Genomic DNA, 20,739 nt, shown 5'->3' on the forward strand with positions numbered 1-20,739 from the left:
TATAGGTTTTTATATGCCACGTCTATAGTTATTTTAGTTAAACGAACAAATTCAAAATAATTGTAATGTAACCTGTCACTACAAACATGCAACATAAACATGAACTCAAGTACCTTTTTTCAAATTATTTCTAATGTTTTAATCCGCCAGTTTTTTCGGTACATATTTTTAATAGTGTGTAATACCTAGGATGTTGCCACAGTTAAACATTTTCAGCGTCATAGTCAGCTTTTCGGACTGTCTTCATTAAATAAGTATTTATGTGATTTATAAGAAATACAAATGTATTTTTAAACATATATGTCTTAATCAACCGGCTAGTTAATAATGGTAGACCACTATAAATGTCCTGGAATTACGCTATAAATGTCCTCATATAACAATTTAACCATATTCGACAAATTCAGAAGGTAGACATTCAGGCATAGATGTGTACTTACGTAAAAGGCAGTGGATACTTTAACTTGGAGTTTTTTCTCGAACAAGGTACTTCTACTATCCTAATTTAATCTTTTATGCATGGCATATCTGCATAGTAATGGTTTAACGCTAGGAATAGGCTACTTGGTTGAATTATATCTTCGAAACTAAAATAATGCTGTTTTATACATTTTCGTAGGAGAATAAATGCAAATCCATAGCAAGTATCTCATCAATATTTGTGAAAATAAAAGAGTATATGGGGTTTAACTATAGACAAACAGAATAAGTTTCTGAAAAGTGATAAAATAGGTTTACTATAAGCTGTGATTCTTACTAATCAAGAAAAATTATGCAAACCATTGTTTGAATAGAGAAAATTTATTTTCGTACATACAAGAAGTCCTTTGAATCTCCCTGAAGAATTACTTGGGTGCAGTACTACCAAGACACGTTAAGCTGTAATAGGGTTATTACCGGATAATTAGAAATAGTTTTCCTCTCTGTACATCACAATAAAATACACGGCTATATTCTAGAACATGCATCAATATCTCAATTATTGAAAGGAAAATTGCTTGTAGAAAAATGCGGAAAGTTGAGAGTTTTTGTTTTATATATGTCATACAACCATTGTTTGTTTACATTTACACATTCATTGAAAATTGTTGAAGTAACTAGTTTTGAATGTTTACATACTTATATTACTTTGATGTTCATTGTGCTTGTCTATATAAATAAGTTTTAATAGCAAATATTTTTTATGCAAAACCCATAGGTAAACCAGCTGATCTTCAAGAGTTGCCTAGATTATTATTTCAAGACCATCCAGTCAATATTTTTTGTATAAATAATCTTTGAACTGATATTTTCCAACTTTTAAACTAATCTTCTATTCTAAAATTCTTTTAATTACTATGTAATTTGTCAATCATACAATTGGTAAAGGGGTCGTGAAATAACGTATTTGCGCAGATGTTTATACGACTGTTAACGCATTAATGTACTATATAAACTGTAATCGTTTTAAGTTGTGATGTAAAAAAAAAATTTGTTTCAACTTCAATGAATGAACAATGATTTAGGATAAGCCTGTACGTTGAAATGAAATACCTATATTAATTGTTTTCACGATATATTAATATAAAGGAGCCGCTGAATTGGATTTAGTAAAATATATTATTAGGATTACATTCCCACAAATCGAAATTTAAGGAATTTTGGCCCGAGAACGTTAAAGATCAGCAATAAAAACATAAAACTCTATTCGATAATTGTTTTGGAATAACTTACATATCAAATGCCAAAATATTGTAGTCTTGTTTTATAGGTTTTGTGTAATAGCGCGGACAAATGCTATGAAAAAGTGGTTGCTGTATGCAATGAGATATATCCTGGGTGATGTAAATTCGTCACAACAACAAGGACTATAAGTTGATAAGTTATCAGTGACACACGTAGTAAACTGTAGATCATCAACCTCTAAATATCTGTAGTGTACTCTGATAACCTACCTCACTTGCCAGCTCAGCGTTACAGGCAAGATCAATGATCTGACAAGAGGAGCCTAACACACTCGTTATCAAATCTCTACCCTTAAATACATATTTCCATCTCAGTTTGATGCCAAAATTAACAAATCAATTGATTTTACTATGATATTTTTCAATAGTAATAATGAATTTAGAAGTTAATAAGTGTTATGGATAATACGATATAAACATTATGTGTAGAATACATTTGACTAATAAACAATTTGCCCACAATACTCACTTTGCTGTTATAAAACTGCAATTTAGTATATATAATGGGGATACATTTGTGAGAATTCAAAATCAAGAAGAACGCATATTATTTTGTTAATTATAAATTAATCGTTTTCATAAAAAATCTAAAGTAGTGTTTAGTTAATTATAATTATATTAATTATAAAATTCGTTTAAGTTTATTCAGATGAATCTGGAATTATTTTATAAAGTTTTAGTTCTTTGAAAGAGTTATATTGGAAGATATAATTCGTTTGTTTGCTCATATATTTTTCATTATGGATATGAAATTAATGTAACCCATTCTTGTAATAAAGCTGCTACCAACTAAGGTGAACGTAATAAATTAGTTAAATAATTTAAAAAGAATTTTATACAGTTACAATAATTATTAAATCATAAAATAGCTTTTACTATGTAAACAATAAAATTTGTTCGAAACCACTTATTTTTAATACTTAAGTTTAACTAACATATGTAAATGTTTATATTATCTAGTTATCTACGTATATACTTATTCATTACCGGTATATAGCAACGATGAATAATTATAAAACACACCTGTGGTGGTCATATGATAATTATATTTAATTTCTTCAAACAATAATATTGTGTGGACATTCAAAATAACTCTTAAATTGCTTGAGATTTTATATATTTAAAAGTTACTTGCAGCAATAATATAATAAAACGTGCTAGAATGGAATAGAATATTTATTCAGCTTTATTAAAAGGTAAGAATACTATAATAAACATTACTTCTAATACCAACCTAAAGTATATAAGTACGATTATAACAATGCCTCAAGTAGATATAAATGGCCAATCTGTTATATAATAATAACCATTAAATTATATATTAGCCATAGAGTATTAATACATGTTATATCATACCAAATAATTTTATCATGTACATTATATTATGTACAAGTACGGGTTTAGATGAATATTAAATTTTTGTTGTACAATAAAAAGGAATTACGCTAAAAATAAAACATTATATGAGTAAAATATTCGGTGTCTTTTAAATATGACTTTAAACTGGAACTCATAAAACTGAAAATGACAAGCTTTGTTTATTTTAACAGTCAGCAATATCATATTACAAAGTAAAAATAACGGTAGGTTTTAGTTAACGGAAAAGTAACTACAAGTCAGGTGGTTAAAGAAGGTAGAATTACATAAAGGAAGCTGTTATCCTTCAGGCTTCCTAAACACATTGCAGCAAACAAAGGATCCGCAGTTACATGAACTATATCTCTTGTCTAGTTATCATTTGTTTCATTCTGTGCTGTTACATTATCATCGTACTCGGGAGTTGGTTATACTATTTCGTTGTTAAACACACTAAGTTCTAGTTTGTTTACGAGTGTCAAATGGAATTCAATAACATTTTATGCCATATAAAATGCTACCTTAAAACAGTGATAAAAACCTAGTAATGAGGACGCTCTCTGAATACATCAAAATCTCTTTTTATTCCAAAATACTAGTAAATTTTACCGAAAATTAGGCAGTCGTTGTTTGTATATTCTGTAAAACTAGTCCATTGGTTTGCCAATATTTTAATTTGGATACTTTTAAACCACTAAAATCAAGAATTATATATTTATACGCTCAGTGTATTAGAATTAACGAAGCATATTACTTGAGGGCTCCTAGAGACAATCCATTTTCGTCTCTTTAACTATGTTAATGTTTGTCCACAAAAAGTCTCAAAATATATCTCATAGTATAAACTTTAAATTTGGCGTGAAACTTCATTCCTATAACAGCACTCTCCAGTTTGATGATGTTTAATGGAACTTCGGGGTACTACTGATCGCTAGCGTAAATTTTACATTGGAAACCATTCTGGTACCGATAAAAGAATGTAAATAATAAATTTTTAATGCAAAACAATTATAAAAATAATGAAAAAAAATAATGATAAACATATTTAAATGCAACTATGCAGCGTACACAAACGAACAGAAATAGAAATGTTTTGGAAAGATACTTTGACAAAACATTTCTTCTGTAGACTTTAGTTTTGTATAAAAATTCATCTAAACAAAGAAAAAAATGTTGTTCTCTAATGGTACATGTCCTACAATGAGAAATTTCTGTGCGTCATTGAAGCTTATCACTCAGTAGTTTAAGCAATATTTCTTCCTTTTCTGTCGGAAAGGGGAATATAAAATGTTTTTCTCTGTAACTGTCTGTCAGTCTATCTGTCCTTAACACATCTCATTAACTAAATAAGCTATGGATGGAAACATGTTACGCCTTACATCGCAGAAAACCAAATAATATTTTAATGAACTATTATGCTTGTGCCTCGTTGTAGAAATTTCTGAAGGATAGATAAAACAAAACCTTTTTAAAGTTTAATGGTCGATTTTCGTCTGTATAATATGCAGGTGAAGAAAATCTGTAAAATTGCATGCATATATATATATATATATATATGTATTTTAACACAAATGTCATGTTATTTTCCATCACATTTGAGAGGTAATAACGAGGGATACGCTATACAAGTGTTGTCTTTATTACACTCACACGCAGATGGTGCTCTGACCATGATGAGGTTTTCCTGCTTGCACTACGTAATAAAATTAAGAACGCAATTATACCATTCCAATATATTTTACTTTCAGAAAGAAACCTTTTTTAGATAACACATATTAGATTAAAACATTTTCGTCATTAAAATTTAAGAAGGAATCTGCTGGATGTGCAAGGAGTTTTGTCGAAATAATAAAAAGTGAAAGCTCTCTTAAACAATATCTCTCACCAAATCGTAATACTGTTGCGAAATGGAAATTGAACAGCAAAAGTGGTTCTATATTTATTTTCAGAATTATAATTTTGACAAAAGTATTACCAATATCAATTTAACTCAGGCAATCATCAATATTTAAAAATATTTATTAGCTAAATATATGCAAAAATATAAAAGATATAGGAGGTATTTTGGCTGTAGGCTACATTGTAAACAATGCTATCTATTAAAATTTATATTTCGTAGGCTCGTAAGGAAATTACATGAACTCACCTTTCACTGATTGTACTTTGATTTTTACAGCAAATAAGTACTTGGGCAAACTCATTTCCGTGTTTAAAAACTAGTAAAGTATTATTAATATTTATAGTTAAAATCAAATAGAAACGTCAAACTAAACGTAATTAATATGTTAGCGGTTATGTACTTATTTATCATGTTTGGCTAATCTAATGGTGAGATACAACCACAGTGTAAAAGTTTTCAAAATTATTTTAAAAGTTTTTGCACATAATAATTATTCACCAGTTACATTGAATTGTATAAATCTTTTTAGCGAGAAATGCTGATGTACATACATAACGGTAATGAAGTAATGGTTGGTTACCGAATATTTTTAATAAATTGTTTTTTTGCAGGTCAACGAAACAAAATACAGCCACATCTACCTCCCAAATTGAATGTGTAGTAACTACATACCGTAAATCAAGTAATTCTTTTTTTATTTTTCAGTATTATATTATAATCATGTTTAAATTCCTAAGAGGTCAGAGAGCGCGTGCTTCAACTGTTTTGTAATTAATTTTGCTTTTTAAACGTGAATTAAAAAATTCCAAAAAATTATTTTTGTTTATGAAGACGTATGTAGGGATAAATTGAAAACTGAATATACAAATGTGGGACACATATTTACACCACTTTTCCTTTTATTACAGTGTAAGTAATGCGGCAATAAAATTATTCGGTAGAAGTTTACCCTCACTGTGGATATTAAAAAAGAGTAATATTCTCCGTTTTTCTTCCAAGCAAAGAAATATTCTCAACCAGTAGGAAGTTATTCAACGTAGGGCTCCGACACATATTAGTTTGTTATAACACACCTGAATCCGTGCACCAAGAATAAAACATTGTTATATTCCGAATACATCCTATATTTCGTGTAGCAAAGTAAATATTTACCTTGATTAATTGTCTACTTTAAATACATATAATAATCCTTTAGTATGGGAGTAAGATACTATTAAGTCATCACATGTTTTATGTCACAAACACTAAAAAGAATAGAACTTTAAATAAGTATGTTTTTATATACTGCACCTCAGTGACATGGTTAAGTGATGTGAAATTTTAAATAATTTTCTTTTTATTAAGTTAACAAATTTATATGAAATACAATTTAGATACATAAAAGTGTCTCCGAACGTACGACCTCTTTTAAAATAGTAGCCATTTTATCAAATTTAATCGAGTCTATAAACATTTATTGACTTCTTCTCCTGAACAACTTTATATTAAAACATACCAATTTATACGCACCTAGACAATTGGAAGCAATTTCTCTTATCTATTTCATCAAAGAGCTGTAGCGCAGAGGCCACTCGTTAGCTTCTATATTACGTCGGCACGGAATGAAAGTCAATTACATCAAATGACTGTTCACTATATTCAACTTTCATTTCTATAGTGAATTAGTTTACTGACAGCGCCCTTTTTGGTGGTATTCCAGCTGGAGGAGCTTCTATGCTAATGAAATGTCCTTCCTTTCAAGTACACAGCCTAATATTAAACTAATATTATATTTTAAACTGGATGAAATATAACATTCATGTGACATTAAAATAGTTATAAGAGATTGGTACAGTGCTCATTTATACTAAATTTTACACGAATAATCAAACAATAAAAAAAGTGGCGTTACGAACTAACGTCTTCTTGTAAAAGCTATACGCTTGGTTAAAAAATATTAATACTAAGAAACAAATCTATTACCACAACTTTCTCAGATGATCAAAATGTATAATCATACATTTTTAATTTTTAAAGTCAATAGCAGTTTCATGGTAAAATTGAAAGGTGTGCGGTATGAAGAAAGGTAGTTGTTGTTTGAAAGTCCCTTAGGAAACCAAATATTTATTTATGACACTAGCCGATGTCCTCGGTCTGTGACCTCGGAAATCCCTGATCAATCGTATTGAATATAATGGCCGCATACCCATTTTGAGTGAACTCTATATTGTTATACCGGCATTCTTGGTCATTCAGCGGTATATCTTGATAAACATCTCTTGGATATGGTACATCATATAATGGCATATAACTGTTTGCCTGCAAGGGGTTTTATTTCCTTCTTGTAATCGAATACACTGTCTGGGCTATATCTGTTTAGAATATTGTGAAATTAAATTATTTCTTTAAATTATTCCATAGGGGAACAGGCTTCGGTTATTATGGGTGGTCTTCGAAGTCAGAGTTGATTATTGTGATAAGTTTCCACTCTCTCACTATGATATGTCTTCGTGTCTCTTGTGCACTAAATGAGGGTTCAAATGAATACATTATCAGAAACCCTTACCTATAATAACTACTACGGTGTAGTGAGTAGGATAATGGAAAAACATAGTTACCACGCGGCGATACTGTAACATTATGGATATATGACTAAAATTAGAGATGTTATGGACAAATTAGAAGAGATTTATGTTCTGATAGTAAACCATTTCTAAGGGAGGATATTCAAATAAATAGTAGGTAATATCGTTAGACCAAATCATGAGCCTGAAACACAAACCGTGACTTTGCTCTACGCTTTGCTAAGAAAAAGTCACTTTCATCATTGTGGAGAGGTTGAGATATTCATTGTATGCGGTGTAAGGGCGAGCTGATATCAAGTATTGAATTATTACATTGAATAGGGAATGTTTTTTTTTCAAGTTACCAAACAGCTTTGGTGGCATGAGAATTGTATTGTTATAGTAATTACTGCCTAAAACATAACATTTTCCGATACTCATTATCAATATGCAATGCATGTCTCTTTTTTGTCACAAGGAAAACGTTTTATAAGGCGAGGAATTTCTTATAAATAAAATAATTTTAGTGGGCTAAATTGATACTGAAGTGATACTTTATAGTCAAACTGTCAAAAATTATTTTAAGCTATAAATTTGTATTTGGTTTAACGCATGCTATTCAGACAAGTGAAAATCTAAGCACACTCATAAACACAAAAACACACGCCCACAAGAGCGCATAAATTTGAGAAATGCAACTTCACTGACAATACGATATATCGATGTATTTTGAACATAACAAGCTATTATATCCGCTGAACGGCTCCGGTCGCGTTATAACAAACTAATATGTGCTACGACTGCTCGCTCAGTGAATTCCTATTGCCTGAGAATATTTCGCTTGAAAACAACCGAGAAATCTGAATTATTTTCAATAAACAGAATGGCTCAGAATTTTACCAAATAATTTCTTTGAGTTTTTCCTTACATTTATATAAAACGTTGTAACCTAAACAAATATTGCTTGGTTTATCAACAGTTATTTATGTATAAGGAATATTTAAAACAGCTAAAGATCCTTCAAGATTAATTTTGGCAAAATATTGTGCAGTAAATGACTGGAAGTTTAAAAAAACATCTTTTTCTGTATCATATTTTTGGCTTGCAAAAAACAAAACTGTTAGTAAATATTCCTTCCGCCTCAGTTGAAAGAAGTATGCAAGTTGGTTGACCAGCTCAAAACACATTTCGTTCCAATATTGTGACTGTTTAAACTTGAATAAAATCATCACAACAACATCCAGATAAAAAAATAAAAAAGGAAGATCGAATGCTTTACACTTTTTAAGGTTTTTGTTTCCAATTTTTTTTTAATTTCAAACACTATTCGAGATATCAATAAATCCCATAAGAAACATGTTATCATTATTTCATCTGTCATAAAATCTACTTATTTCTAATGACTAAGTCGAGAGGCCGATTTAAGTTGTTATTGCTAACAATTATGACGTGCAAACAAATCTCAACCAATAAAGTTCGTAAACATGTAAATGACGTTGAGGTCGATGACCAAACGTAAGGCTGGAGAAGTTGCTGTACAGTATACGCCCCCCACTGCGGCCCAAACTTCATCTTTTTTCCATGTGTTTCAGATGGTTCACAGTGACTTGTTATAGAAAATACTGACATAGAATTTCTTGCCAGTGTTCATCCTTCGCTGGTTCGTGAATGACGTGATGTTTGTGCTAAAGATGACAAATTGCCAATGATAAAGGATGGTATTATCCTTTTAAATCATCCATCGACACTAATAAACTTTACAAAACTAAGAAAGACTGTATAGCTCAAACGCTGAGATTTATTTTCATAAATTATTCTACTGACTCTTAATGAATGTTCTTTGACAACACTGATACCGATCAGAGTGGTTAAAGTATTCTTTGAACTTATAAATTAGCAATCAAGTGAAAAGCTACTGTTGTTTAATATCTGTGTATATTTTGTACTGTTTTCTGTTAAACGTTTTCTAACTAAACTTTTCTAAATAAATGTTTTTCGTTGCACAGAGCCTAGTGCCTACTTTTGAATGTAATATTTATCTTGCGGTATTGTAAATATATATATATATATATATATATATATATATATATATATATATATATATATATATATCTGTCTAAGTTAAACCTTTTAATTGCGATGGATCTTTACAAAATTCTATTCGGACGCACTCACTGTAGACTCATTGTGATACCTACCGTGTATAGGCTATGTATGTTATATGTATATGTATAATTTACGCAGTCGGTTAAAACCTTGTATTTAAAACTATTTTAAGGACTACGAGTTTTATGATAGTACATTAAACAATCATGTTACGGATGATAAGGATAATATAATGAAGTGTAACCTATCAGTGTTGAGCAACATGTAAGCGGGTTTTAACCTCCATTATTACTCTGCGATAAACCTGTTATTGTTATTCATCAGCCCGGATATGTTGTATTGCTGTGTAGCTCAAATACAACAACATCATTTCTACACGTATACCACATAATTCCATTTGTAATATTAAACTGGTCGAATAAGTTTATTGGGTAATAATTTGGTACATTATAAGGTTTGTAATTTTTTATATATTCCACAATAAAAGTTTTTACATATTTTGGATGATTTAGAAGCCTTCCACTCGAGGGGCTGGAAAAATTTATTTTTCTATCTGGATGTTTTCAAAGCTATGTTAGTATGTTCTTACGATTTCTGAAGAAGCTGCTTTTTATATAAAAACATCGATTTCAGTGATAGTGTATGTAATACGTGTTTGTCTGGGCATCAGTGAATATCTTCATTTGTCTACTATTCTACGTCCATGGCGGCTCTATATAAGCTGATAACAATCGTATGACATGTTGGTAAGCAGAAATAAAATGTGGATACAATCATATGATATTATTACAGATGATATAGTAACATATGTAGCCTATGAAAATGAAATATGTGTAAACTTTTAATTTTCCAAAAACTTCAGCGAAATCTGTTACTAAGACACACAGTATGATGTACTCCAACATTGTTGTATCATTATTTATACCATTTTTCGAGTAATTTAAAATATTTCTCATAAGTAATAACCGTTAAAATTCATATAGATTTTTAGGTACACTACAACGTATACATTTTTATTTTACCTAACTAACTTGGTTTATCAAAATTTAATCTGTCCTTTGAGCGACAATATAAGTTTTAACTGTTATTACTTCAAAGAAACATTGGAATTACATTCTTAAAACGCGTGTACTTTGTGCAATGTTTTGAACAAAGTGTAATATAAAAGACTCAAATTAAATAAATTGCTGTTCAGTATTTTTTAAGCTGGCCTATTGTGAAAAGTTGTATCTTGCAATCATGCTGTTAGTTTTGGGGAGTATATAACATTTAAAACGCCACATTACGTATCAAACGACATATTATAGTAAGGAAAGCCCCAAATAAAGAATAATAATATTGCATATACGTTTTAATCTCAAATCCTCATATTTTTCAGTATTTCTGGCAGGTGCTGAAGTATAACTTATCAACCAGAAATTGAATATTCTGATATATTCTACCATTTATTTGCACATATTGCATCGATGGGTTATAAATAATGCCAGTAAACTCATTTAATTCAAGGATAAATAAAAATTAGACGAGCACTAAATGAAGGGAAATAAAACTGCATGTGCTTTAATTCTAAAACACTACCTTTCTTAGTGTCTTTGGCATTTCAGACATTCACATGTGTATTGACAATTAAACTACTGTTTTTCACTACATCAAGCCATACAATTGTTAACGGGAACATCTTGAATGGTCATTTACCCAGAAATAGCACTTGAATAATATAAAAGGCCACTGTACTAAGGAGTGTACTTCTGGCAGACAATCAAGGTCCACACAAGGCCTTACAAACTCTTAGCTTGTTTATATCCCAGACGTTGCAAGGTCACGTACAAATACTGGTTTTAAATAAGTAAAATTTACAGTACGATCAGATGTATCTTATTTTATATTAACATTTGAAACATAACAGTACCTCTTACTTACTGTTATAGTAAATATGTTGAATTAGTAGAATGTTTTATAGAATTCAGCTTCCTTCAACTATCACTTTGACCAGTAGACATTGCTTGTACATTTATTTTTATACAAAAAAAATGTTATGATGTGTATAAACAATAATGGGTAAGTGTTTAAAATTACGTATATGCACTATGTATAGTGATAAATTATATCTAAATTGCACATTTCTATAAGTAAAGAAGTAAATATGGAATAATAATACGAATAAAATATGAACTAATATGTAAACAAATATATTAAAGGGATTCCTCTCGTTTTCATCCATACATTGTCTCTGATTATGGAGAAAAATACATTTTACAATTTTTACAATAAATTAGACATTTTAAGAATGCAAATTATTTAGCTCGAATAGGTTTTTCTGAATATTTAGTTTATTTCCTTAATTGTGAGATTCGTATTCTTCTCTCCATTCCAAAGTGATACACTGCACCTACTAAAACCTTTAGTTCCAGCAGTCATATAGATATTTGCATAAACTACATGTATATGTTCAGAAATTTGTTTGAAGCATTACATAAAATTGTATTGTTTTAATTATAAAACTGTCAATATTACTAACACTTCCAACCCATTTCTTGCCTTCCATAAAGAAGATGTGTTATTTTTTTACATTTTATATGACTTAAACTTAAGTGAAACATTATACAAATATTATATGTTAGCCACTTTGATCGGTACCAATATTGAAATACAAACATAAAGCAATCATAAATTAATAAACTATTGTTAAAACACACATGTTAGGACACAATCACACTGGTTTTAAAACATTTTTGGAACGGTATAAAAATTGTTATTGCTACTTTTATACAATATTTGCAATATATCTAGAAGGGTAGGGTTTAGTTTTTAATATTTAGTAAAAGACTCTTTGATAGCTGTGGAAATATTTTAGTGCATTCCTATGCCAGAATCAATAACGGCGACTTTATCCTGTAAACATTTGAAACATAGTCCGATCTAACGACCGTCTCTCGTTGGTGGACACATCGCGTGGTCTCGCCCGAACGTTCAGTTGTACCGGTACCGTAGAAGTCGTTTTGGAGATGTGGCCCGGTCGAGGTCACTGCAAAGTCTCGTTCTTTATTCTTGTTATGGTCTCGGAAAGAAGGTCACCATGTCTGTCTCTCGTGGGCAGAGTAGTGACGTCTTGTATGTCTATACCCTATTTCCCGTAATCGTTAGTTTGTGTATCGCACCTCCCGTCGGAAGGGGCATGGTCTGATTGTTATCGTGATGGTTCCTTTCTAAACGCGTTTCTACCCTAATGCCAATGATATTCTCAGTGACAGTGACTTATTTCCGTGGATCCTACTGTAACCCCGGAAGCCCTGGACGACCTGGAAGACTCCTCCCCCTCAGATGAAACTAGGTAAGAATAAATATCAAAATCAGTGAGTTGACATCTATCCTCTTAAAGTGCACCATTTCTACTTCATGTTTCTCTTATCGTTCCATCTCCAGTTGTAACTAGTTCTCAATCTGTTTTTTGCGTATCTCTTTTTGCTGCAGTTTACATTTTTTTCCTTCTTTACGTTTACTCCCATCTTTTACATTTTGCTGTACATATTACATGTTTTACAATTAAATATCAATTAACGCAACCATTACGAATAAGACGGTTTAGAGGGCATTAGAACTGTGCGTGCCTTTGCCAAAGAGCTCGGATTGACTAGGTTCCGTACTTCAGAAGTGACGGTCCGCTTGACAAAGTATTTTTGTGTTTTATAACTTTAGCTGTTTTAATAGAAAAGTGCTCAATTCTTTCATCTTTCACAAATTATATTTGCAAAGTTAAAGGATTTAATTAAAATTAATATTGACCATTAATATTAATTATAATTTACAAATAGCGATAAATTAGAGCGAATTGGAAAGGATTGGTTTGGTGGAGAGGATGTGAAAAGGGCGGAAGGTAGAGAGAGAAGGGTGTATGGAGGGTGCAGTTGGAGGTAAAATATATGAAAAAATCGAGTCAAAATTTTATTTAAAAAAAGTGTCCAATAGACCAGAAAAGATCTTGTGTTTACGAAAATGGTGGCCGTGGCTCCATTTTGCAAGTAGGATTTCAATATTATATTAAAAAATCACTTAAGAAGACAGTTCAAATTTTTTATCATACCTTAAATTTGTTTTAAGTTCAGTATTGAGATTTTTTCATTACACTACATCTACATTACTATTATAGATTTTTTGGGAAAATTAAATATCAATTTTATTTTTTACCAAGGGATACGTTATTTTCCCTAGGAGAATATAAAGGTCAAATCTTTGAGAACGTACAACGCATAAAAGTGTGCATGTATATAATTCATATGAGTTTCATTTTACGAAAAAGACTGGACTTTCATGATTAGGGTTTGGAGAAAGGATCGGAGCTAGATGCCATTAAGCCCAGACTCCTGACATCAAAAAATGGTGTCAGTTCAAGTACACCCAGGTTGTCGAACGCCAGAAGGTCGTCTGGAGTGTAAACGTGGGTCCTCAATTCGGACAGTACCGTCAGCCAGTTTGTGATGTCATCGCTCTTGCTGAAGGTCCTACCTCAACCAGAGGGAAGGTGAACGTTCTCACGGTCGTTGTTAGGGAATATTTTTGTGTGAGTTCATCATCCCAATCGGCAAGTCGTGGTGTAGTAAATAGTAACCTTGAAAAGAACAATGATCTCTAAGAAAAGCTACGCCTGTGTTAAATCAAATTTGAAGTAATTTTTTATTTCCACTTTAGTCATCGCTTTAATTAAAAGCTGTAAATAGAACTTTTTTGTTTTTTACCGTATTTTTGTTTCCAGGAACATGAATTACTAAATAATATTGTTTACCGTCGTTTGCTTAAAAAGTTTTAGCTATTCCACACATGAATTTAAAATAAAAGAAGCCATTTATGGTATAATTAAAGGTTATTTCCGAGAAACATGTATTAACTATGAATGATTAAATAAAAATTTACACTACTAAAATTAACTTACTAAAAACAGTTAACTACAATTACCTACTTCGACGAATTATTGGTCTAATAACTTTAAGGGGTCTAAAAAAAATAATTAAATGGTAACTTTCTACGTAATTACTTTTCTGTTATCATAACAATTTATGTTATAGCTGAATTATTAAACAAACAACTGTTGACTGACCGTATATATATATGGTCATATATGTATATATGTATATATATTATACATATCTATTATATATATATATATATATATATATATATATATATATATATATATATATATATATATATATATATATATATATATATATATATATTATAACTGGATTATCAATATTTAAATAATGTCATGGAATTGGATTCCCTTATACGAGGTTTTTATAGTGGGTTAACAGTTTGTAATCAAATCTTCTAGCCCAAATTATCCTGATGTTTTATGTAATTTAATTGTGTATTTGGTACACTAGACCCGCAATTTAGTGTGTCCATAATCATTCGTTGATTGTTTAAACTTTATTTAGTTTCCATTAAGACAATGTAAGATTACGTGTCATCATGTGCCGTATAACAGAATTAGCTAAGGCTGCATGCAAAATTTTAAATGTATATAGCTCATTTCGTTCTCTAGATGTCCTGCGAATATATAGACAAACATGCAAATATAGAGAAAATAAATGTTAACATCAGCCAAAAGGGAAATTGTGTTGGTGTAATGAGTGATAGGTTTCAATGACGCTCAGCCAAATTCCATTGTTGGACAGTCAACATCATTAAACCTATTCTTGTCTAAGCACTTTATGCAAAATTTTAAATGTGCTAATGAAGCGTTTTTAAGGATACTCCTACATAATACTATTACTATTTTTGTTTATTTTTTTCGGTTTTATAACACTGTTTGAATACTAAAAGTTCCGGTAAGCAAACGAGGTTACTATAAAACAACGCAAGAGGGTGCTTTAGTCAGATATCGGCACCGACTTTTAAATTTTACATTTTATTTACTGTATGAGCTAAAGTGTCACTTGTTAGTACTTCTCATGATTGTACAAAATCTGTATACAAATTTATTTCTTCCGCTATATTTTCACAACGTGATTACCCATAAGACAAATGAAAGGTTTTGGCTATCGCCGCTCAGCGAAAAACAATTGGGTTGGCAGGTACCATTATCGAACTCAGTCCTACTATTATAGAACTGAAGCTTCTTGCAAACTTTCAGGCCTGTAGGTTTATTCGTTTTCCAAGTTATCGTGCGATAAGTAATGCAGACAAACAGAAATGAAAATGTTTCACTCCCAAGAGTGACAGGTTTACTAACGCTCAGCCAATAACCATAGAGAATTAATTAATTAAGTTCATTTTACTATTCCTCCAATACTATGGCAAAAATATTGTTTTTCAACCTACACAAGTATATAATTGCTTTGAAGCTCAGATTAATTAACTGCTTTATTATATCCTTTCATATAAAATTTAACGATGTGAACAATCATTCGGTTTTAAAGGTAGAATCAAAAATAGTTTGTTTGTCAAAATAAAAAGGTTATGAAATAGGATAACTCTAAAAAAATACGTCACATATACATTAAAGGTTTGTTCCTGAATAATTATGTCGTATTTACAAATGCATCTTTCGAGGAACTTATTATTTACTGCAGGTTACATTTTATACGAAAGTTATAACATTAAATCAAAAGGGATACAAAGTACAAGTATACCAAGAACCTTTTTTATCTGAAAATTTTAACTGCCAAAGATAAAGAACTGCAAGTACTATGTGCGTAAACAGCGTACACATTCATAGACCTATGAACCAAAAATAACTTTATTCGTATTTCCATGGAAGAACATGTCGGTGTTTTCGTGAAACACATATTCAAACAGTAGATTCAAATAACTTGCTTTCCAAGTAAAATGTTATGATATTAGCTTGTGTTCCTCGATTTTAGCTGAATTGATGGGCAACCCTCGAATACAGGATCTTAATATTTTTTATTGTACATAAGAATAATATTTTTTTAATGTGGCAAATGAAAGAGAGCTCGGGGAAAAAGTGCTGACTCGTCGGTCACTGACTCCTTAACGTTCACCGGTGTGTCTGCACAGGTTGATGACCACATGAGTAGGTCTACTCCACAATATAATATAGGTGATTACCTCACCGAGTACGGAGCAGTCGTTTTAATGAGATAAGGAGAAGGCCGGCCTTGATAGATAAGTGGGTTAGCCGGCCAAGAGCGTGACGTCACAAGAAGTCACTGCACTCTGTTGTTGATACTAGACAAGTTGTGGCACACTTTCCATCGTCGCGTCTGGCCAGTGTTCTAATGGCAGAATCGCCTGAGTCTATTTATAATTTAACCGTGGTTGGCATACTCGTCAGTTATTGGACAAGAGTATTGCTGTAATTTCGTGAATGGAGTTCTAGCGTACATTTTTTATCGTTTACAAATTACAAACTAATTTATCACTCAAGTTTTTACGTATACAGTTATAAATTCGTACTTGAACGTACTTAATTATTGCAATAAAATTAAATATAACACATAATTTCACAATAACGTTTTTTCAAACTTGGATCTTAATCTTTACAATCTGGAATGTATTCATCCAACAAAGTATTAGATATTTATATCTATGATGTGTTCAGTAAAATTCAAGAAATAAATCATGCAGGCATAGGTAAGATAAGTTTTAAAAATTTTCCCACTTACATACTTTAATAAATAAGGCCATTTCCGCCGGTCTGAAATAGGTGAAGTCTGTATTATAGTCAATGTTATATAGTTTATCGTGATATAAAATATGTATACCTTCTAATATCTTGCATTAGACGATTTTTAAAATGTTTGCCATTTAACTTACTCTGACTTTTAATGTAACGAAAAATTGTTTATAATACCATTTTATGTAATTGTTTATAAGTTTTTTCATAACACTAAGAATTTGTTTCTTTCCTATATTTGTTTAACAACAATTAAACCTTGAGCTTCTAAAAAAATAACTATAATATTAATTCAGTTTTTTATTAAGGATAAGTGTAACCACCAAGGAAAGTAGGTGGTGGAAGAACATTTCTCATCCGTTTAATATGAACAGTATTTCTTTCTTCAGAATTGTATCTGACATAATACCCCGTTCAATAATTAGGTGTCATGTATTTAAAGTTAGGCAGTAAAAAAAAAACATATGTTATACAGGACCATGTCTTCCATGATTAATTATTTATTCATGTGATAAATTATTATATACGCTTAAACAAATATCTTAGTTTGTTGAGCTGAGATTGTGATTTATAGTATACTAATTTAATAAAAAAAGTAAAGTATTGTAGTTTAAAACATTGTAAGTAGTGTAATTGTTCATGTGTTTAGAATATAAGTGTAATTCTTTTATTCCTCGTTAAATTTCTGTCTTATAATTTCTTCAAAATTAAATAATATCGCCATTAAAAGTTTTACTCAATATAAAATGTTATAAAAACTACACATAGTGATAATAAAACTAATGGTTATTAGTGGGAGAGAGCTTATTTAACTACAGTTAAATCGGACCGGCTTGCAGGTGCGTTCACCAGAGGTCCTTGACTGCCAGCTGGGACTAGGTAACCTTCTGGTCGTTGACCGTCTGAAAGGAAAACCAATTCTCCCGCCATACCGCGAACTCTTCAGGCTGCTTCTAATGCCAGACGTTCTATTTATATATTCATCGTGCTAAAAATATACGAATAAAAAATGTTAACTTATAGGTGTTTAATCTAATTCGTTAGTATCTGTAAAATGTTAATAGAACTGGTAATGTTTTTCAATCACACGATTGACTCCTAACACTGAATAAAATTTTAATAATTAAATAACCTATTCGAAGTTAATTTATTGAAATAAGACTACATTTTAATTGAAAACGAAGGTCAGAACCAACTGAAGCAACATTTTACGCACTCTAGCTGTAACCCACACCTTCGCCCACATTTACCTCAATAATACTTTTAGAGGATGCCTTTTTAACTGGCATGTCAAGCATTTATTAGATGATAAGAAATTCAGTGATTAAATTCTTTTTATCATATCAACCAAATGTGTCCATTGGAAAGTGTGACCATTTTCAAGTGATTTCCTTAATTTAATATGACAAAATTTATTATAGTTTATTCATTCAAACAAAATAAACTAAAGCTGTATAAAAATACGTCAGTATTAAATGAAAAAAGTAGCGTGTATTTCCTTAATATGAGATTTTAGTAATTTTAATTCAATGTCTTAGTTACTAATTAGTTTCTCACACAAAGCAATAGTATTATACAAATTTTTAATATAACCTTAAAACTCTTAGTTTCAAAGCTATATTCAAAGGAACCTGTATTTGTGAGAGGAGCTAACACTACGTTATGATTCGAAGAGATTTTACAAATCTCTAAGTAAGGAAAAACTTAAATAAGCAATACAATTTATAGGAATGCGGAATTTAATCAGTTATTCAAAATCTCTCTTTCATACAGACTACCTGATAATAAGGAGAAAAAATCTTGAATATATGTACTCGTAATTTCCAATAACCAACACAAATATATTCGAGATAGCAAAACAAACTGTAACTAATAAATCGATGTTTTGTATTTTCGTTTATTCTAGTGGTAAATTGTATTGCTAAAGATAACTACCAAATTAAATATCATGCATGATAAGTAATTAGTACACAATTGTGCAAACATCTGCAGCCAATCGTGTATATATATACACACACACAACCGTGAAACTAACAAATCAAGCAAAATTCTTACAACTATTACTAATGAATTGGACGGATAATTTCCTTCACAATACAACGTCTGTCTTAATAGACAATTTAACTTATTTTTTAAGGTATATTACATAGTATAATCGACTAGATAATGGTTTGCATTAAATAATGTAGTAACGGATGGAATGACATATTAGGCTACAACAGCGTAGCGCCACCAGAAGGTAAACGACCTAGGCATATCAGTAAATTCGCTTTCGTACTGAAGAGGTTCTGCCTACCTGTCAACGCGAAGGGGCAACGACCGACGTTGCGTAACCCAATAGTACACGAGAGCAGGCCTATCTCAAGTGGGGATCCATTGCCCGGCCCAAGGTAACGACTTTAAGGTGTTTATATAGAGTCGCGACTGGTGGGGACTCAGTATGCCGCGGACTAGGACAGTGTGGACTTGTTCTTAGGATTTGTGATTACATACACTCAACCAGCTGATTTATCAATGTGAGTATTCGTTATTAAAATTTTTGATTACCACATATCACTATCAATAATATGATAATTTAGTACGAACATATTTATAGTTTGTATAAATAATGTTGATTAAAACAATTTGTACCAATTTTGCATATATTTACAAAAAGTCCGTAATGATTAAAATTTTGTAACATTAAAAAAATCTGATTTTTAAAGACTGTTAGTAAAAATAAAAATTACATTATTTTAATTACAATTAATGAATTAAATTAAATGTAAATTAATTTATGCCTAAATGAATATTTTTAAATTCTGTTACTTAAATAATATTATTTGGTTGTTTTTATTAATTTATAAAATTAACATATCCTCAAGTTTTTTTTTTAATTTTGAACATATCAAAAATTAAGTTATTTTTCAGGGAAATCAAGTTTAAAAAAATACTAATAGTAATATGAGTTTTGACATTTTATCATAGTTATATGTTATAAAAAGTATAAAATGCGTTTCGAGTATTGAAATTATTCTCTTCTTCATATGTAAAAATGTCTTAAGACATTAAAAGACTCATAAGTGCGGCAGTGGACCATAAGTTATAATAATTAATGAGTGATACCTGATAAACGGCATGCAGTCCAGACTGGAGAAAATAACCCAAGATATGTCAATGCACAGGAGGCAGTATCGTAAACTATGAGTAATGACGAGTAAACACACGAACTAATGACGAGGAACTCAATGTTGGCATTTCTTGTGGTGTCGCGACATAGAAGAGAACGGGAAAGCGCTGGTCGGTTGGAGAAGGGGTAAAGGGCAGCCGCCTTCGGCCCTTTGTATTTGTCCTTGGCCTCAATTTCATGGTGTGTGTACGAATTCGAAGACTTCATACCGTTCTTCAATTATCACTCATTAATTATGACAACTTTGACATTCTACTATCCTTTCAAATCATTCATCACCGAAAATACATTTTAAACAATAA

At 30.7% G+C, this 20,739-nt stretch overlaps 1 protein-coding gene across 1 annotated transcript in view; it reads left to right on the forward strand.

Moving 5' to 3' along the window:
• LOC124355599 overlaps positions 1–20,739 on the forward strand; it is a 49,013-nt gene that overhangs the window by 25,754 nt on the left and 2,520 nt on the right. The window contains exons 2-4 of the mRNA XM_046806762.1: positions 14,014–14,187; positions 18,108–18,147; positions 19,481–19,658. Coding sequence (XP_046662718.1) covers positions 14,014–14,187; positions 18,108–18,147; positions 19,481–19,658 — 392 coding nt within the window. The remainder of the gene's footprint in view (positions 1–14,013; positions 14,188–18,107; positions 18,148–19,480; positions 19,659–20,739) is intronic.

The sequence above is a fragment of the Homalodisca vitripennis genome, chromosome 2 (genome assembly GCF_021130785.1).
Source record: "Homalodisca vitripennis isolate AUS2020 chromosome 2, UT_GWSS_2.1, whole genome shotgun sequence".
NCBI lineage: Eukaryota > Metazoa > Arthropoda > Insecta > Hemiptera > Cicadellidae > Homalodisca > Homalodisca vitripennis.